We start from the raw sequence: 18,274 nt of genomic DNA, 5'->3' as shown, positions 1-18,274 counted from the left end.
TTACAATGCTCGGCATGATGCATTTCACCATTTTCCCCTCAAGTGGGAATCTCTTTAGTTCTCTTATTTCTGCCTGTCCTCGTTTCACTGTCTTGGTACTTTCTCATTAGAATGTGAAAGAATTGCCTTGCCTTCTCAATTTTGTGCCTTTTGCCCATAAAACATGGGAATACCATTAATCAACAGCATGTGAAATCAGGAAATATTTGCATTACATGCTGGTATAACCAAACTAAATCATACAGAACACAATCATCAAATAGGTGGTGATGCTGGAGGAAGAGGGATATGAAGTAATAATTTGGTTTAAGCCATACTAGGGCCCTATTACCATCAGAATTCTGAATCAAAGCAAAGGTCCATCTAGTCCAACATTCTGTATCAAGCAGTGGCAAGTTGCTGATAGCTACCCTTGCTGATTGCCTTCAGAATCTTGTGATCAGAGATTGGAACATTGGTACTTACCGAGAAGGTTCCTTCTGGGTTGGTGTGCGGAAGGCATCCCACAATGGGTTAGCTCCCACTATTGCCCAGGAAAAGCAGGGACCCACATGACTGAGTTTTAAACACTCTATCGGTCCGAAGCTCCTCCTAACCAGTTCTGTCTGTGACTAAAGCTCAGAAATTTAGGAAGAAAACATCTCTTTGTATCATAGGTAAGGAAGAACCACAGAGGAACAGATAGCTTATCAGTAAATACATAGAAATAAATCTGAGAAAACAAACTTTGAGGATCCTTAGGAGAAGATCTGGCCAGCCAAGTGCAGAGACAAGTGGCCTGGTTACTTATGCAAATAGACTCGGTGGTGTTGCAGAGTGTGGTTGGGATGCCTTCCGCACACCAACCCAGAAGGAACCTTCTCAGTAAGTACCAATGTTCCGTCTCCAGGTTGGTGTGAGGAAGGCATCCCACAGTGGGACATACTAAAGCTAAAACCCTTATTTGGGTGGGAAAATATAAGGCCGAGTTTATTGTACTGCTACTACCTGCTGGAGGACTCTCCTACCAAAGGAGGCGTCTGCTGAGGCGTATGTGTCTATTTTGTAATGCCTTATGAAGGAATTAGGATTTGTCCAGGTGCCTTGCAGATTTCTGCCAGGGGAGCATTACTACTTAACGCGGCTGATGTGGCTGCTGCCCTAGTGGAGTGAGCTATGACTCCTAATGGCTTAGGGAGGCGTGAAGCCTCATAGGCCAAAACAATGCATACTTTTAACTACCTAGCTAACGTAGAACTGGTAACTTTCTTGCGCATAGCAATAGGGTGAAAGGAAACAAACAGTGAGTCAGATTTTCGAAAGGACTCTGCCCTTCTTAGGTAAACTTTAATAGCTCTGTGGACATCCTGCTTGAGCCAGGCCTTCTCCTGTGGATGAGAAGGGTTAGGGCAGAAAGAGGGCAGAATAAGCTCCTATGACCTATGGAACAGTGTGTTGACCTTAGGGATAAAGCTTGGGTCCGTTCGAAAGTCAACGGAATCCCTATGGAAGGTGATGAGTCCTTTTCTCATTTAGGTGGCAAATAATTCTGAGATTCTGTGAGCAGATGTGATGGCAACCAGGAAAAGACTTTTTGTGACAGAATTTGTAGAGGGATAGATCTAATTGGCTCAAACGTAGGTTTAGTCAGTGTAGAAAGTACAACTTGTAGGCTCCAGGAAGGAAACCTATGGACTGTGGGAGGACTCTTGAGTGCTGGTCTACGGAGGAATCTTTTGATGTGAGGGTGTGAGCTTAGTGCCTGCTTACCTAGCTTGGAAAGGGCTGACGTTTGTCTGCACCGGGTGCCCAGTTTCAAACCCATCTGGAGGCCTTCCTGGAGAAAGGCTAGGAGTTCCTTGACGCCTACCGCCCGTGGATTAAGTTTATTCCTTTCACTCCATCTTCAGAAGGCCTTCCAGGTTGTTTCATAGATTCTGGTGGTGCAGTCCTTGCGGGATGCCATCAGGGTGTGTATGACATCCTCAGAATAGCCCAGGGTTAAGTAGATGGACCTTTCAGCAGCCAGGCGGCTAGTGTGAGCCAATTTGGGTCTGGGTAGAGTATTGGACCCTGAGACAAGAGGTCTGACTTCTGGGGCAGGAACCATGGACCCTGCTTCTAGGGTTAGGATCTCAGAGAACCAGGGTCATCGTGGCCAGAAGGGGGCTACTAGGACTCCTGTTGCTTCTTCCTTTCTGACTAGGGCCATTTAGATTTTGAAATCTTATTTTTGTTTTAATTTTTGCTTTTGTTTCCTAAGTGCAGAGGAGAAGAGGAGGAAGGCTCAGAAGTGTGCAAGCTTCTGGTGTGTTTTGCAGAAAGGCTTGATCTCAAGGTTTGTTTATCTAATAAATGGTCAGTCAGATTGCCTAGGACTGCCTTAGTGATCTGGGATAAGACTAATTTATCTAATTGAGCCATGCTTGTAATAGGGGTGTAATAGAGTGTTTAAAACTCAGTCACATGGGTTCCTGCTTTTCCTAGGCAATAGGGGGAGCTAACCCATTGTGGGATGCCTTCCTCACACCAACCTGGAGAAGGAGTGGTTCTGAACATGGAGGTTTCATACATGTATTATGGCTATTAGCCATTTAAAGACCTATGCTCCGTGACTGTGTGTCTCTGAATTAGGTGAGAAATATGTTTAAACCAAACCTGTCATCATCTGTGGACTGTCAATAAATCTATCAGGTTTTTCCTTCAGCTGAAGGTTTACCGGAAATAGATGCCTTTTGTCAGGAGTGTGAAGCTGTATGAAGAAAGTGAAGAGTTATCCCATTTACTGAAACACCAAACCATAGTGGCAGAATATATGTTCTTTTTATAGCTGTCAACATAAAACATTTCTATATTACAACAAAATGTTGCTTGGCATATGAGATTCAGATTTTCAGCAGGAGAAACCAGGAGGATAGGGCAAACAAAAGGTACTCTTCTGCCTTTGTTAATCAAGCCTCAGCAACAGAGAACCAATCCACTATGGGTGCAAAATTCACAATGGGGGTTGTAGTTCCCAGGTTCTGTGTGGAAACCAGGGAAGCAAGACCAGCTTTATTTTTAAAAAATGTTTCTAGCACTCAACAGTTAGCAAGAAAAGCTTAAAGCTATGACAGCAATTGACCCTTGCAATCATTTTCCAGCAGGAGTTTCCCTGTTGAACAAATGACCCATTATTACCTTATGTTCTTATTAGAAAGAGTATAAGAAGCCTTGGGATTTAATGTACTCATGATAACACTGGAGCTCATGGAACTGGATCCTTAATAATTTGGGGCAGACAATCTGACTGGATAAGACAGCATGCACATGGCCTTGTAACTCTGTCACTAATATATACAAAGGAAAGTATAGAACAGATGAAAAATACCCACTAGCCACAAACTCACCAGCACATTGCTACATTGAACAGCAGATGCATTTACCCATCGGGCCTCAAATATCCTATCAGTTTCAAAGTGACATTCCAAAGGCAACTCCTAGACAATAGGAAAACAGGGAAAATTTGCAAAGTAATATCCTTTTCGAGTTTTTTTTTCTTCAGTAGAAACAAGAATGAGCTTTGTGGATCACACTTCTTTTTCTATACACCGATAACCCAATGAGCCAAATTCTGTTCTCTATTTATTGCAGTAATAATATCAATAATATTAACTGTGACCAATGCACTTTGATAATGATAGATGTTTAAAAATGGATTTAGGTGTTACAGCACCTAAACGAGAATGAATTAAGTAAGCTTCAGGTAACTTTGAGAGGGGCCATACGTCACTGCTAGAGAGATCCATGCTTTGAATGCATAAGGTGGCATCCCAGTTACATGGTCTCAGGTAGAAAAGGCTATAAAATATGTCTGAGGTTTTGGAAAGCTGCTGCTAGTAGGAGTAGACAATACTGGGCTAGTTGGACCAAGAGTCTCACTCATTATAAGGAAGCTTCTTATTTAGCTTCTTCTGGGGAAACAGGTGAGGCACAATGCATGCTCTTAGACTACTCAAAGTTTTACTAGAATGTCCTAAAGCAGGGGTGCACAGCCTCTTTCCATTGAAGGCTGAATTCAGTTTTGGAGACACTTTGCGGGGCTGCATTCCACTGTTGGGCAGGGCCAAAGGAAAAAGGGTGAGGCCAAAATAACAAAAATACCAGCATATTTTAGCATAAAGCTCTTACTGCCAGTAACTAAACCACAGGAAAGGCATTTTAACCTTCTAGAATGGGGAAAAACTGCACAAAAGCTGAGAAAAAATCAAACACTTGCCTAGGGAGACTAGGTTCACTCCCACCCTACAGTCCTTCCACCAGCAGGCAAATACCTTTTTATTCAAGCAAGCCTTTATGAATCAAGATTTATGACTGTAAGCCATCTTGAGTGACATTTTTTCTTGGTAGAAAGGCAGGCTACAAATCAAATCAAATAAAAAAACAAATGGTCCACGGTTGGGATGATGTAGGGGATCATCAAAGAGGGGATGATGATGTGGGGAATGTGAACAGATAATGTGGAAAGGGACACAGTTACATACTATTAGACTGTCAGCAACCACAGCACGGTTGGGATTGCATCCAAAATCTAGTTTCAAGGCAGCGTAGGCCCGTATCCGGAGTTGGCAAAAAGTGGGGTGTCTTCTCTCACATTAACTGGGAGAAGCATGGTAACATTTAAAGTGGGGAAGATATAACTTGTAAATAGTGCTACTAAACATTCGCTGAGTGGGGGAAGATTCATGAGTGATCACTGAAGAGCTCAAAAATGTATGTGTGATTTCAGCCAGTGATTTTTGCTTGTGAGTGTTTGTACATATATTCAAAGTGATCATGAATTGTGTTTTTTCCAGAGAAATGAAGTCTTACTAATCTCCCCTTGCATTTACAGACAGGCTGAGAGGAAGCCAGACTGTAAGGTAGTTGTCTGGGCTTGTCAGTTGGGAACTGAGGTTCTTCAGTAGCTTTCCTGTTTAGTCTACCTCTTATCAAGTTACCCACAGAATTTCTTCCTCTGAAGTCACCTTGCAGCACCTCAGAAGAAGCCAGGGTTTTTCTCTTCTATTTTGCTGACAATGTAGGGACACATCCTTATTTACTAGTGCCAGACCTTAGGGAAGCAACTGTAATAAAGCTACAGTACAAAGAGGGTTTTTTGCTGGTATTGCAAGCAAACCGAGCCTTTGTCTAAGACTTGTTAAGTTCCTCTGCTGGGTACTGCAATGACTGCAAAAACTGTCAATAAAGGCCCTTTAAGAAGCTTTTTAAACACTGTTTCGCTCTGAACAAAAAAGGGAAAGGCTATATACACATACAGTTCTAAGCTGGGGAAGTGCTTTTCAGGCAAGCCTGCATGTAAATTAGGTCTGCAATTGCACACAATTGTTTAAAAACATGTGAGATGTGGAAGCTCTCTAAACACTAGCTTTTATCATAATATTTTCTCCTCTTTATTAGTTTATCAGGTATTTTCTGATTAAACATATAAACCATCTGTGGTCCATCTAGCCCAGGAACATGAACAGAAGTGAAGAAGCTTAAGATAAGATGTTCAATGTATCCACCCTGCAGAGCAGTTGTCCCTGAGAATGAAGTACTTAATTAATATCCTGGGTTAGTGAAGTACCCTGAAGTACACACACCTGGTCACTGGAGGAGTGGATATTGGGCTAACCCATTCTACCCCAGTACAAGGGTTCTGGTATTCTTCTTATGGGCTTATATGGGCTGCTTTCAGATACTTAAGAGGAAGAACACAAAAGCATAAGACACTAATGAAGTACTCTTCTATGCCATTCATTACTAGCCTCCTATACTCTATGACTACTATTACTTCAGAATGGTCCATGAATGTATCTCAAACACATTTCAGAATCCATGATTCTAAAATGATTTGCCTGATCCAACCTACATTAGAGAAGCATACAGAACACAGATTTTCTTAAATGTAAAAAACATATATCCCCAACCCAGTGTGCAGAGAGAAATTATGTCCATATTAATGGTCTGGATTCAATTTTTTAGTACTGATTTTTGCCACTTGCTTCTTTTAACAAGCTTCTTTTTTTATTTCTCAGTCATGGGGCTCATTGTATTATGAAGAAAATGGCTTGGTGTACATTCTTCTGTGAGAATTCTACACCTGCAAAGTTCAGAGTAGAATATGGGGGGGGGGACAACTTCAAATGTACCAAGTTGATTTCCCCCCAAGCATTCTGTTCTAGTGAAAGTCGTACAATATTACAAATCTACCTATTGTATAAATACCATGAAGGTTCTTGAATTAAATATAATGGATCCCTAGAGAATGTCTGCACGCAAGCCACATTTTCTTCTTTCTATTTAAGCCCACCCAGTCACTTGCCAAAGTGACTGCTTTCTATGAAGGTCCTCTAATGTGATGGCTCTTTCTGTCATTATGGAAGGAAGAAAAGACAAGTCATATATTAACTTCATTTCACATGATCTGAAATTGGTATTCCATTAAGTCTCTATTTTCTGACTCTTGGTGCAAACATAGAACCTATCTGCTTAGCTAATGCACACTTTTCTGCAGTACCTATATATTTCATTACCGTTATTAGAGCAGCATTTCTCAAGGAGATGGCAATGTCCTGCGAAACCCCTGTGGACACTGGTGCAACAGAGGCAGGCACAATCTGTGGGCAATCAGCACTGTCCTGTATTTCAAGAAACAAGCAGAAGAAATGGAAGTTAATGTGGAAACCCTGGAGCTTTCTTAACACTGAGCAACAGTGTTATGAACATTGCACTGACAATAAAGTCAACCCAAAGATTACTAATTGTTAGCTCCAACTTACAACATCCTCTTACAGCCTTCTCTGTCTCACAGATTTACAGCTCAATCCTATACAAAATCAATGAAATGCCCCACTATGACCAATGGGATTTATTCCCTAGTAAGTACACTTAGAATTTCAGCCTTAGTAATGCAACTACTTGCATTTCATTTCTGTGTTTTCAGTAAAGATCCTCTGCTTTACAAAGAAGATAGCTCAATCATGAACTCTGTGGGCAGATGTCAACTGCATGATCAGAATGAGCTGGCACTATGCTTGCACGGACTAAGGACGTATTAGTTTGAAAACAGAAGAAACTTCACCAAAATCTTCCCTAGTGTGCAAGCCTGTGAGGCTTGTACTGTTCCTTCCTATTCATTATCTGTCCTATGGATAAACACTAAGCTTTCAGACTTCAGGCAACTGTGTTATCAATCTGGGATTTTTCACAGTGAAATTAATTTGCTCACAAATTAAAAGGAAAACCATATGCTCTCATCAGCTGCCATTCTGAGGTAGCTACTATACCCATTATTTCACTAGAAGAATGGAACCAAAAGAAGATACTAACAAGATACTGTTGTTGTTGTTGTTGTTGTTTTGTAAAGAAACAGACATTCCTGTAGGAGTCCTCTCAGCAAGAAACAAAGTATTTTGCCATCTTCAGTATGCACTTTCTGCTGAATTTCAGCACCGTACATGCATGGCTAAGCATGGGAAATAACTCTTCAAAGATTTGGATGTGGTACTGTAGAACTCTCCAGCAAAGGAGATCATTATCTTGTCATGGTGCTGGAGCTTGAGCACCTCAGTGACGTCATGAGCTAAACCGTGAAGGGACACCCAAGACGGGAAGGTCATGGCAGAGAGGTCAGACTAAATATGATCCCTGGGGAAGGAAATGGCAACCCACCCCAGTATTCTTGCCATGAAAACTAAATGGATCAGTACAACCAAAGATATGTTGGTATACCATCGGAAGATGGGACTCCCAGGTTGGAAGATGGTCAAAATGCCACTGGGGAGGAACAGAGGATAAGTTCAACTAGCCCCAGATGTGATGACGCAGCTAGCTCAAAGCCGAAAGGACGGCTAGCAGCCGATGGTGCTGGTGGTGAACGACGAATCCGATGTTCTAAAGATCAACACACCATAGGAACCTGGAATGTAAGATCTATGAGCCAGGGCAAATTGGATGTGGTTATTGGGGAGATGTCAAGATTAAATATAGACATTTTGGGTGTCAGTGAACTGAAATGGACTGGAATGGGCCACTTCACATCAAATGACCACCAGATCTACTACTGTGGACAAGAGGACCACAGAAGAAATGGAGTAGCCTTCATAATTAATAATCAAGTGGCTAAAGCAGTGCTTGGATACAATCCAACAAATGACAGAATGATCCCAATTCGAATTCAGGGTAAGCCATTTAACATCATAGTGATCCAAATATACGCCCCAACCACAGATGCTGAAGAAGCAGAAGTAGATCAGTTCTATGAGGATCTGCAGCACCTACTGAATAGTACGCCGAAAAAGGATGTTATTTTCATTACAGGAGATTGGAATGCTAAGGTGGGTAGTCAAACGACACCTGGAATTACAGGCAAGCATGGTCTGGGAGAACAAAATGAAGAAGGACATAGGCTGATATAATTTTGCCAAGACAACTCACTGTGCATAACAAACACTCTCTTCCAACAACCTAAGAGACGACTTTATACATGGACTTCACCAGACGGTCGACACCCAAATCAGATTGACTACATCCTTTGTAGCCAAAGGTGGCGGACATCTATGCAGTTGGTAAAAACAAGACCTGGAGCTGATTGTAGGTCAGATCATGAACTTCTTATTGCACAATTTAGAATCAGACTAAAGAGAATAGGGAAGACCCACAGATCAGTTAGATATGAGCTCACTAATATTCCTAATGAATATGCAGTGGAGGTGAAGAATAGATTTAAGGGACTAGATTTAGTAGATAGGGTCCTGGAAGAACTATGGACAGAAGTTCGCAACATTGTTCAGGAGGCGGCAACAAAAAGCATCCCAAAGAAAAAGAAAACCAAGAAGGCAAGATGGCCATCTGCTGAGACACTGGAAGCAGCCCAAGAAAGAAGGAAAGCAAAAGGCAACAGTGATAGGGGGAGATATGCCCAATTAAATGCAAAATTCCAGAAGTTAGCCAGAAGAGATCAGGAATTATTTTTAAACAAGCAATGCGTGGAAGCGGAAGAAGATAATAGAATAGGAAGGACAAGAGATCTCTTCCAGAAAATTAGAAACATTGGAGGTAAATTCCAGGCAAAAATAGATATGATCAAAAACAAAGATGGCAAGGACCTAACAGAAGCAGAAGAGATCAAGAAAAGGTGGCAAGAATATACAGAAGATATGTATAGGAAGGATAATAATATCGGGGATAGATTTGACGGTGTGGTCAGTGAGCTAGAGCCAGACATCCTGAAGAGTGAGGTTGAATGGGCCTTAAGAAGCATTGCTAAAAACAAGGCAGCAGGAGATGACGATATCCCAGCTGAACTGTTTAAAACCTTGCCAGATGATGCTGTCAAGCAAGGTGATGCATGCCATATGCCAGCAAATTTGGAAAACACAAGAATGGCCACCAGATTGGAAAAGATCAACTTATATCCCCATACCAAAAAAGGGAAGTACCAAAGAATGTTCAAACTATCAAACAGTGGCACTTCTTTCACATGCCAGTAAGGTAATGCGCAAGATCTTGCAAGGTAGACTCCAGCAATTCATGGAACAAGAATTACCAGATGTACAAGCTGGGTTTCGAAAAGGCAGAGGAACTAGAGACCAAATTGCCAATATCCGCTGGATAATAGAGAAAGCCAGGGAGTTTCAGAAAAACATCTATTTCTGTTTTATTGACTATTCTAAAGCCTTGGACTGTGTGGATCATCACAAATTGTGGCAAGTTCTTGGTGGTATGGGGATACCAAGTCATCTTGTCTGCCTCCTGAGGAATCTGTATAAGGACCAAGTAGCAATGGTAAGAACAGACCACGGAACAACGGACTGGTTTAAGACTGGGAAAGGAGTACGGCAGGGTTGTATACTCTCACCCCACCTATTCAACCTGTACGCAGAACACATCATGCGACATGCTGGGCTTGATGAAGCCAAGGCTGGAGTTAAAATTGCTGGAAGAAACATTAACAATCTCAGATATGCAGATGATGCAACCACTTTGATGGCTGAAAGTGAGGAGGAGCTGGGGAACCTTATGACGAAGGTGAAAGAAGAAAGTGCAAAACCTGGGTTGCAGTTAAACCTCAAAAAAACCAAGATTATGGCAACCAGCTTGATTGATAACTGGCAAATAGAGGGAGAAAACATGGAAGCAGTGACAGACTTTGTCTTTCTAGGTGCAAAGATTACTGCAGATGCTGACTGCAGCCAGGAAATCAGAAGACGTTTACTTCTTGGGAGGACAGCAATGACAAATCTTGATAAAATAGTGAAGAGCAGAGACATCACACTGACAACAAAGGTCCGCATAGTGAAAGCAATAGTATTCCCCATAGTAACCTATGGCTGCGAGAGCTGGACCATAAGGAAGGCTGAGCGAAGGAAGATGGATGCTTTTGAACTGTGGTGCTGGAGGAAAATTCTGAGAGTGCCTTGGACTGCAAGAAGATCAAACCAGTCCATACTCCAGGAAATAAAGCCAGATTGCTCACTTGAGGGAATGATATTAAAGGCAAAACTGAAGTACTTTGGCCACATAATGAGAAGACAGGACACCCTGGAGAAGATGCTGATGCTAGGGAAAGTGGAAGGCAAAAGGAAGAGGGGCCAACCAAGGGCAAGATGGATGGATGATATTCTGGAGGTGACGGACTCGACCTTGGGGGAGCTGGGGGTGGTGACGGCTGACAGGAAGCTCTGGCGTGGGCTGGTCCATGAAGTCATGAAGAGTCGGAAGCGACTGACCGAATAAACAACAACAAACTGTAGAGCTGTCATTGCCAACTGTACACAAATTAATTTTTTTTGTCAAGCCATGATCTTTGAAGAAACTGGTTTTGCAGGTTTCATAGCACTTCAATATCTGCCTTGGAAAAGCTGAAATAAACCATGAAAAGCATGACCAGCATTGTTGCAATAAATTTGTGTACAATATATGACTGTTGTGAGCACCTACTGAATAGTGGCCATGATAAGCAACATATTTTCCTTGGCCAGAGCATTTTGGAATGGTTTTAAAAAAGGTTTAAAACATTTTAGTAAATGAAAGGATCAACATTCATGTACTCCTTTAAATGTAGCTGATAAATGCCAGATCGGTAAATAGAAAGACCATCTTTGAGCTGGTCCAAGAAGAGTATGCTTTTATTTTTGTATAAAAGAGGTGTAATTGGACAGTGGAGGAGGTGTAAATCTCTCCCAGGTATGCGCACCAGGGTATTTGGTGCAGCACCAAGCCTGGCATGAGGGGCAGGGTGGGTGGAGTGGCCACAATCTATATGGATATCATCTCCCTGGTCAGATAACTTATCCAGCACTTGACTGGGTTTGAATATCTATACTTGGTGTTGGAACCCTAGACAGGATAGGGGTTCTGCTGGTGTACTATCCAGAACCCAGGAATGCCCCATGGTTTAACCCAAAAACAAACCATGAGTTCACACTCTGTTTGTCCCTCAACTATCCAGAATTCTGGGTTTGGACGTCACGTAACATTTGTGACGTCCAACCCCAAAATAAATGAGGCCCCTAACATTTTTTTTCATTTTTTTCATTTTATTTTTTAACTAACTTTTTTCCATTTATTTTTCTTGTAACACACACTTCCACACCAGTGGGACTCTGCTTTTAACCTCAACTGAGTAGAGGAGCAGGCGCAAGCTAGTCTAGAACAATCACAAAGCTAGACACAAAAAGGGAAAAGAGGCTATGGAAGGACAAGACCCTCCAGTGGTGGTGACCTAAAAGGTGTGTGCAATGTTTGTTTCCTTGCCTGAGAACAACATGGCCTACACCTGCAACAAGTGCAAGTTGATCACGCTGCTGGAAGAAAAAGTAAGTGGACTGGAGCGGCGACTGTCAACCCTCCGGGGAATAAGAGAACACGAAGAGTTCTTGGACAGAATGGGGGAACTACAGCAGCAAAGGGAAGACCAGAAGCTTGAAGAGCAACAGCAAGATGAGGCAGTGGGAAATGCTGAGGTGAAGAAAAATGGAGCAGAGGATACTCCTTGGAAAAGGATGACAGGAGAAGAAGAACTAGACGCCACTCTGCGCCAGTGGAAGCAGTGGAGCTGTGGAACCGATTCCAGGTACTTGCGGATGAGACTGGAGGAGAGCCTGCAGAGGAAGAATCACAGGGGAACCTACATGAGAGTGAGCAAAAGGCTGAAGGTCAGTCAAACAGAGGCGATGAAACCCAGGCCTACAACAACAAGAAGAGAAGAGTGGTAGTAGTTGGAGACTCCTTGCTGCGTGGGATCGAGACCCAAGTATGTCGCGAAGACCCGTGGACTCGCCAGGTATGTTGTCTCCCGGGAGAACGAATTAGAGACGTGACTGAAAGGTTGCCTGCACTCATAAAGCCCACTGACAGGTATCCCTTTCTTCTCATCCATGTGGGAACAAATGATACCGCCAAGGGGAGCTACGAAGAAATCACGTCAGACTTTGAAGCTTTGGGAAGGAAACTCAAGAACTTTGGGGCCCAGATAGTTTTCTCATCCCTCCTTCCAGTAGTTAGAAGAGGGATAGAAAGGGAACGAAAAATACTTCGGGTGAATGACTGGCTACGAAGGTGGTGCCGACGAGAAAGACTTGGATTCTGGGACCACGGGCTATACTTCCTGGAAGATGGGCTGTTGGCAAGGGACAGGTTGCACCTCACAAAGGATGGGAAGAATGTGTTTGGCCTAGGGATGTACGAAAGTCACTTACCCTTCCGCGGATTATGTTGATGGGGGGGGGGGGAGGTGTTCCGTCCCTCCCCCCAGAATCCTCGACGGGGGGGAGGTGATCCGTTCCTCCCCCCCCGGAATCCTTCACGGCCAGCTTGCTCCGCAGCAGCTCCACGGAGCAGCCGGCCAGGCCCAGCCAGGCCAGAGCCGTCCGCAGCTGGATTTCCGGCCGTGGAGGGCTCTGGGGGGGGGAAAATTATGTAGGCTAAAATGGCGAATCAAAAAGGGACGCAAATAGTGCCCACTACACTATTTGCGTTCCCCTTTATTTTCGCTGTCATAGTCTACGTAAATATTTACGTAGACTTAGATGGCCAAAAATAAGGAACACAAAGGGCGGCGGCCGTAGCCGCCGCCATTTGCATACGCGGTTGTTTTTTTGTTTTTTTTTAAACCCAGCCATGATAGGCTATATAAATCTTTACGTAGCCTATCACGTCGTTTTTTGGGGTTTTTTTACACGACTGCAAATGGCGGCGGCGGCAGCCGGCCAGAAGACGAGCCGCTGCAGCCGCTGCCGCCGGAGCCACCGCCGGCCGAAAGATCACCCCAGGTAAGTCTCGTCCCGGGGGGGATCTACGGGAGGGCGGGGGGGTGGCAGGCCGTTCCGCCACGGAGTTCGGGGGGCCGAATGTACTGGCATTCGGCCTCACCGAGGTCTGTGGCGGAATTCTCTGACATCCCTAGTTTGGCCACAGCATGAAGAACTTCATCAGGAGGGCTTTAAACTGAATCCTACGGGGAAGGGAGATGTAATGTTGGGGGTAACAATGGACGTAGGTGCATGCACTGCAACGGAGAGAACAGCTCTGATAGCACCCAATAATAGTCTTCAGACACATGTAGGAAGAAAGCCAGACTATGAAGCACATGGTCTTCGATATCTATATACTAATGCCCAGAGTATGGGAAACAAACAGAACCAACTTGAACTCTTAATACAGGAGGGAAATTATGACTTGATAGGTATAACTGAGACTTGGTGGGATGACTCTCATGACTGGAATACAGCAATGGAAGGATATAACTTGTTCAAAAAGAACAGGAGGAACAGAAAGGGAGGTGGGGTTGCACTGTATGTGAAAAATACTTATCTCTGCACAGAAATACAGGAGGAGGAGCTTCGTAGCCCCATCGAGAGCATCTGGGTTAAAATAAATGGAGCAAAGAATAAAAGGAACCTGGTGGTTGGAGTCTACTACCAGCCACCCAACCAAGGAGAAGACGAGGATGAAACTTTTGAAAAGCAAATAGCCAATGTTTTAAGGAAGCATGATGTAGTAGTAATGGGGGACTTCAATTTCCCCGATAATTGTTGGGAGCCAAATTCTGCAAAACATGGCCCCCCCAGGAAATTCCTGACTTGTGTGGCGGATAACTTCCTCCTACAGAAAGTAGAGGAAGGAACTAGAGGAACGGCTATCCTTGACTTGATCCTAACCAACAGAGAGGACTTAGTGGATAAAGTAGCAGTTACAGGAACTCTGGGGGAAAGCGACCATGTTGTACTTGTGTTCTTGGTTCTAAGGGAAGCAAAAGCCCAGTGTAGTCAAACGCGTACCCTGGATTTTAGGAAAGCTGATTTTAATAAACTCAGAACAATGATCAGGAAGGTCCCATGGCAAGTCCCATTATCAAGAAAAGGAGTCCAAGATGGGTGGGAGCTTTTAAAAAAGGAAATTCTCAAGGCACAATCACAAACCATTCCAACAAGAAGAAAAGGTGGAAGACAACAGAAGAAGCCAGTGTGGCTTCACAAAAAGCTTAGGGATGACCTGAAAACAAAAAAGGACACATATAGGAAGTGGAAAGAAGGCCAAGTAACAAAGGAAGAGTACAGGCAGGTAGCACAGAATTGCAGGGATGGCGTCAGGAAGGCTAAAGCTGAGAACGAGCTGAGGTTAGCGAGGGATGCTAAAAACAACAAAAAGGCTTTCTTCAGCTACGTGCATAGTAAAAGGCAGAGGAAAGAAATGGTTGTTCAGCTATTAAATAAGGATGGAAAAACGATAACAGATGACAAAGAAAAGGCAGAGGTGCTCAATTCCTACTTTGGCTCAGTCTTCTCCCAAAAGAGGGTCTATAAGCCCCCTGGCAAAGGTGAGGTACAGGCTGAAGGGGCAGAATTGTAGCTTGAGATCGATAGGCATATGGTCAAGGAACACCTAATTACTTTGAATGAGTTCAAATCTCCAGGGCCAGATGAACTGCATCCTAGAGTAATAATGGAACTGGCAGAAGAACTCTCAGAACCGCTGTCTATTCTCTTTGAGAAATCATGGAGGACGGGGGAAGTGCCAGATGACTGGAGGAGGGCTAATGTTGTCCCTATCTTCAAAAAGGGTAAAAAGGAGGAACCTGGGAACTACAGACCAGGCAGTCTGACCTCAATCCCTGGGAAAATTCTGGAGCAGATGATAAAGCAATCCATCTGGAAGCACCTTGAAAACAATGCCATGACTACTCGAAGCCAACATGGATTTGTCAAAAACAAGTCCTGCCAGACAAATCTGATCTCATTTTTTGATCAAGTAACCTCCCTTGTAGACCGTGGGAATGCTGTAGACATCATATACCTTGACTTCAGCAAAGCTTTTGACAAAGTGCCCCATGATATCCTGATGAGCAAACTAGCTCAAACTGGGCTCGATGAAACAACGATCCGGTGGATCCACAGTTGGCTACAGAATCGGACTCAAAGAGTGCTTATCAGTGGGACCTTCTCAAACTGGGAGGAAGTAACGAGTGGGGTACCGCAGGGCTCAGTCCTGGGCCCAGTGCTCTTCAACATTTTTATTAATGACTTGGAGGAGGAGGTGCAGGGAATGCTGATCAAATTTGCACATGACACCAAATTGGGTGGGATAGCTAATACTTTGGAAGACAGAAAGAAAATTCAAAGTGATCTGGATAGACTGGAGCACTGGGCAGAAAACAACAGAATGAAATTTAATAGGGATAAATGCCAAGTTCTGCACCTAGGAAAAAGAAACCAAAGGCACAGTTACAAGATGGGGGATGCGTGGCTCAACAACACGACAAGCGAGAAAGATCTTGGAATTGTTGTCGATCACAAGCTGAATATGAGGCAACAATGTGATGTGGCTGCAAAAAAGGCAAATGCTCTTTTGAGCTGCATTAATAGAAGTATAGCTTCCAAATCCAGGGAAGTACTAGTTCCCCTCTACTCAGCACTGGTTAGGCCTCATCTGGAGTACTGTGTCCAGTTCTGGGCACCACACTTTAAGAAGGATGCAGACAAACTGGAGAGGGCTCAGAGGAGGGCAACAAAGATGATCAGGGGACTGGAAACAAAGCCCTATGAAGAGAGACTGAAAGAACTGGGCATGTTTAGCCTTGAGAAGAGAAGACTGAGGGGAGATATGATAGCACTCCTCAAGTACTTGAAAGGTTGTCACAGAGAAGAAGGCCAGGATCTCTTCTTGATCATCCCAGAGTGCAGGACATGGAATCATGGGCTCAAGTTACAGGAAACCAGATTCCGGCTGAACATCAGGAAAAACTAGGAACTGGTAGAGCAATACGACAATGGAACCAGTTCCCTAGGGAGGTGGTGGGCTCTCCCACACTGGAGGCATTCAAGATGAGGCTGGACAGCCATCAGTGGGGGATGCTCTGACTTGGATTCCTGCATTGAGCAGGGGGTTGGACTCGATGGCCTTGTAGGCCCCTTCCAACCCTACTATTCTATGATACATCAAACAACCCAGTAAAGGGGCATTCCTAGGTTATTTGAGAAACTGGATGCAAAGCAGAAGCAGCAAGCGTGCAGGAGTCAGCGAACTTGCTTGTTCCTGTGTAGTCTGACAGCCCAGGGTTTAAACAGCTCATGTGTTGTTGTTACATGTGAATCGGGCCCATAGCTCATTCTACAATAAATCTACTAACTGTTGGCCTCATGGGGTGAACTACAAACTAGATGTATGGTTAAAAAAAGGTGGAAATGGGGGAACTATCAATCTATGTTATTGGAGATTGAATGTTCCTTGCTTACCAAGAGTACAGTCGCCAAGGCAGGCAGTCTGAAAAGTTGGCAGGCTGGGGAACAAGAATGCCTGGGATCAGGGCTCAAGGGAAATCTATCAGGCAAAGGAACAACAGCCAGGGGCAGCAAACAAGGCTAAACTGAATGCTGCCGACATAGCTCAAGCTTGACTGGAAGCTTTTATATTACTACCAATATCAGGGGACACCACTGAGCTACTGTCTAAGCAGACACAGTGACCCTGGGGTCTGGACGGACACCATAGGCCTAGGAACTCTTCAATTTGCAATTTTGTGTGGCTCACCAGGAGGGACCACACAGCGCAGGTCTATAAGTCCCTGATTCTAGCCATGGTTGCTCCTGACAATTTCCCAACATGAAAAAGAATGTGTAAAACAGCCCTAAATCAATATATTGACATCAACAGAGATCTACTGAACTACTTTTTAAGGATTCCAGCAGAAGGCAAAGCCATACCTGCAAGGTAGGTATGTTTTAAAAACATTTTTGTTTTAAAAACAAAAGAACCCTCTCTCCATCCTCCCAAAAGTGTATTACTTAAAACTCATGGATGGACACAGGATTTGATTATGATGTGCCCAACTTTTATATAATCACACTGTTCACCTAGAAGTTAAAAAAAATCTTCCCTGAAACAGGTTAGTTTGAATTTTTAACCTCAAGTGCCAATCTACTTTAAAAATCCACAAAATATGCATAAATAGGTTTTGTTAATTAACTGAGAGAATATTATGTCCAATGGTCTGTATAGGTCAGTTTTCTTATCTCTGTCACTGAGTGACTTCTGATTTACACAAGAGTGAGACAACTTAAAACTAAGCCCTGTAACACGTAAAAAGATAAACAGTAGACCATTTCTCTATCTCAAATGCTGCAAACATTTTGAAATCTTTATACTCAGAGGGCCTCTCCCCAGATTCCTCCTAAGCCCTTCTACAAGGCGTCTCAATTATCTTAAAGTGCTTGTTTGATGGGGAAAAACCATGTTTCAGGGTTTATCGGGACACTGATCTTAACCATGCACCTTCCAAGGCTGCCTTAGCACGGAGATTAAGTAACAGAGATATGCCTGTAGAGAAGTAAATCAACAAAGGGGGAGTGGGGAGATTCTGGTCCGTAAGCCACCTTCATATGAGTAAAAGAGTGAAAGCAAACTCAGTAGGGAACTGAGCATAGCGTTATGTGTCCTTGCATGTCAAAGCAGCCAGCTCAGATTGCTAGAAAAACAAACAATAGGGAATAGATTAATACACTGCCTCACAATTCCTTCTCCTGCCTTGCGCAATGGAACTTTTCAGCTGCTTTTTTCATTTGTGGCTGTCTCAGGGAGAGGGCCTGAATGTTCATAATACTCCTATAGCCATGTTTGTCTCCAGTCTGTCCCCTTTCCTAATAATAATTTCTGCATCACTGTTCTCTGTATCTCCCCCCATGATAGACCTTTGCTCAAAACAGGAAGTGGTAGGTGGCTGGGAGATGAACAGACATCAACATGGCAGGAAAAACCTTTCCTCCAAAGTATC

The 18,274-nt window shown here is 43.6% G+C and overlaps 1 protein-coding gene across 1 annotated transcript in view; it reads right to left on the bottom strand.

Moving 5' to 3' along the window:
* PLXND1 (plexin D1) overlaps positions 1 to 18,274 on the bottom strand; it is a 237,682-nt gene that overhangs the window by 85,805 nt on the left and 133,603 nt on the right. The window contains exons 9-11 of the mRNA XM_084840269.1: positions 6,537 to 6,641; positions 3,369 to 3,458; positions 2,638 to 2,731 (exon numbers count right to left, since the gene is read on the bottom strand). Coding sequence (XP_084696395.1) covers positions 2,638 to 2,731; positions 3,369 to 3,458; positions 6,537 to 6,641 — 289 coding nt within the window. The remainder of the gene's footprint in view (positions 1 to 2,637; positions 2,732 to 3,368; positions 3,459 to 6,536; positions 6,642 to 18,274) is intronic.

Source organism: Heloderma suspectum, chromosome 2 (assembly GCF_057233095.1).
Source record: "Heloderma suspectum isolate Gila_16-S chromosome 2, 16-S_ref, whole genome shotgun sequence".
In the NCBI taxonomy this organism is placed as follows: Eukaryota; Metazoa; Chordata; class Lepidosauria; order Squamata; family Helodermatidae; genus Heloderma; species Heloderma suspectum.
This window is presented reverse-complemented; position numbering and strand designations above follow the sequence as displayed.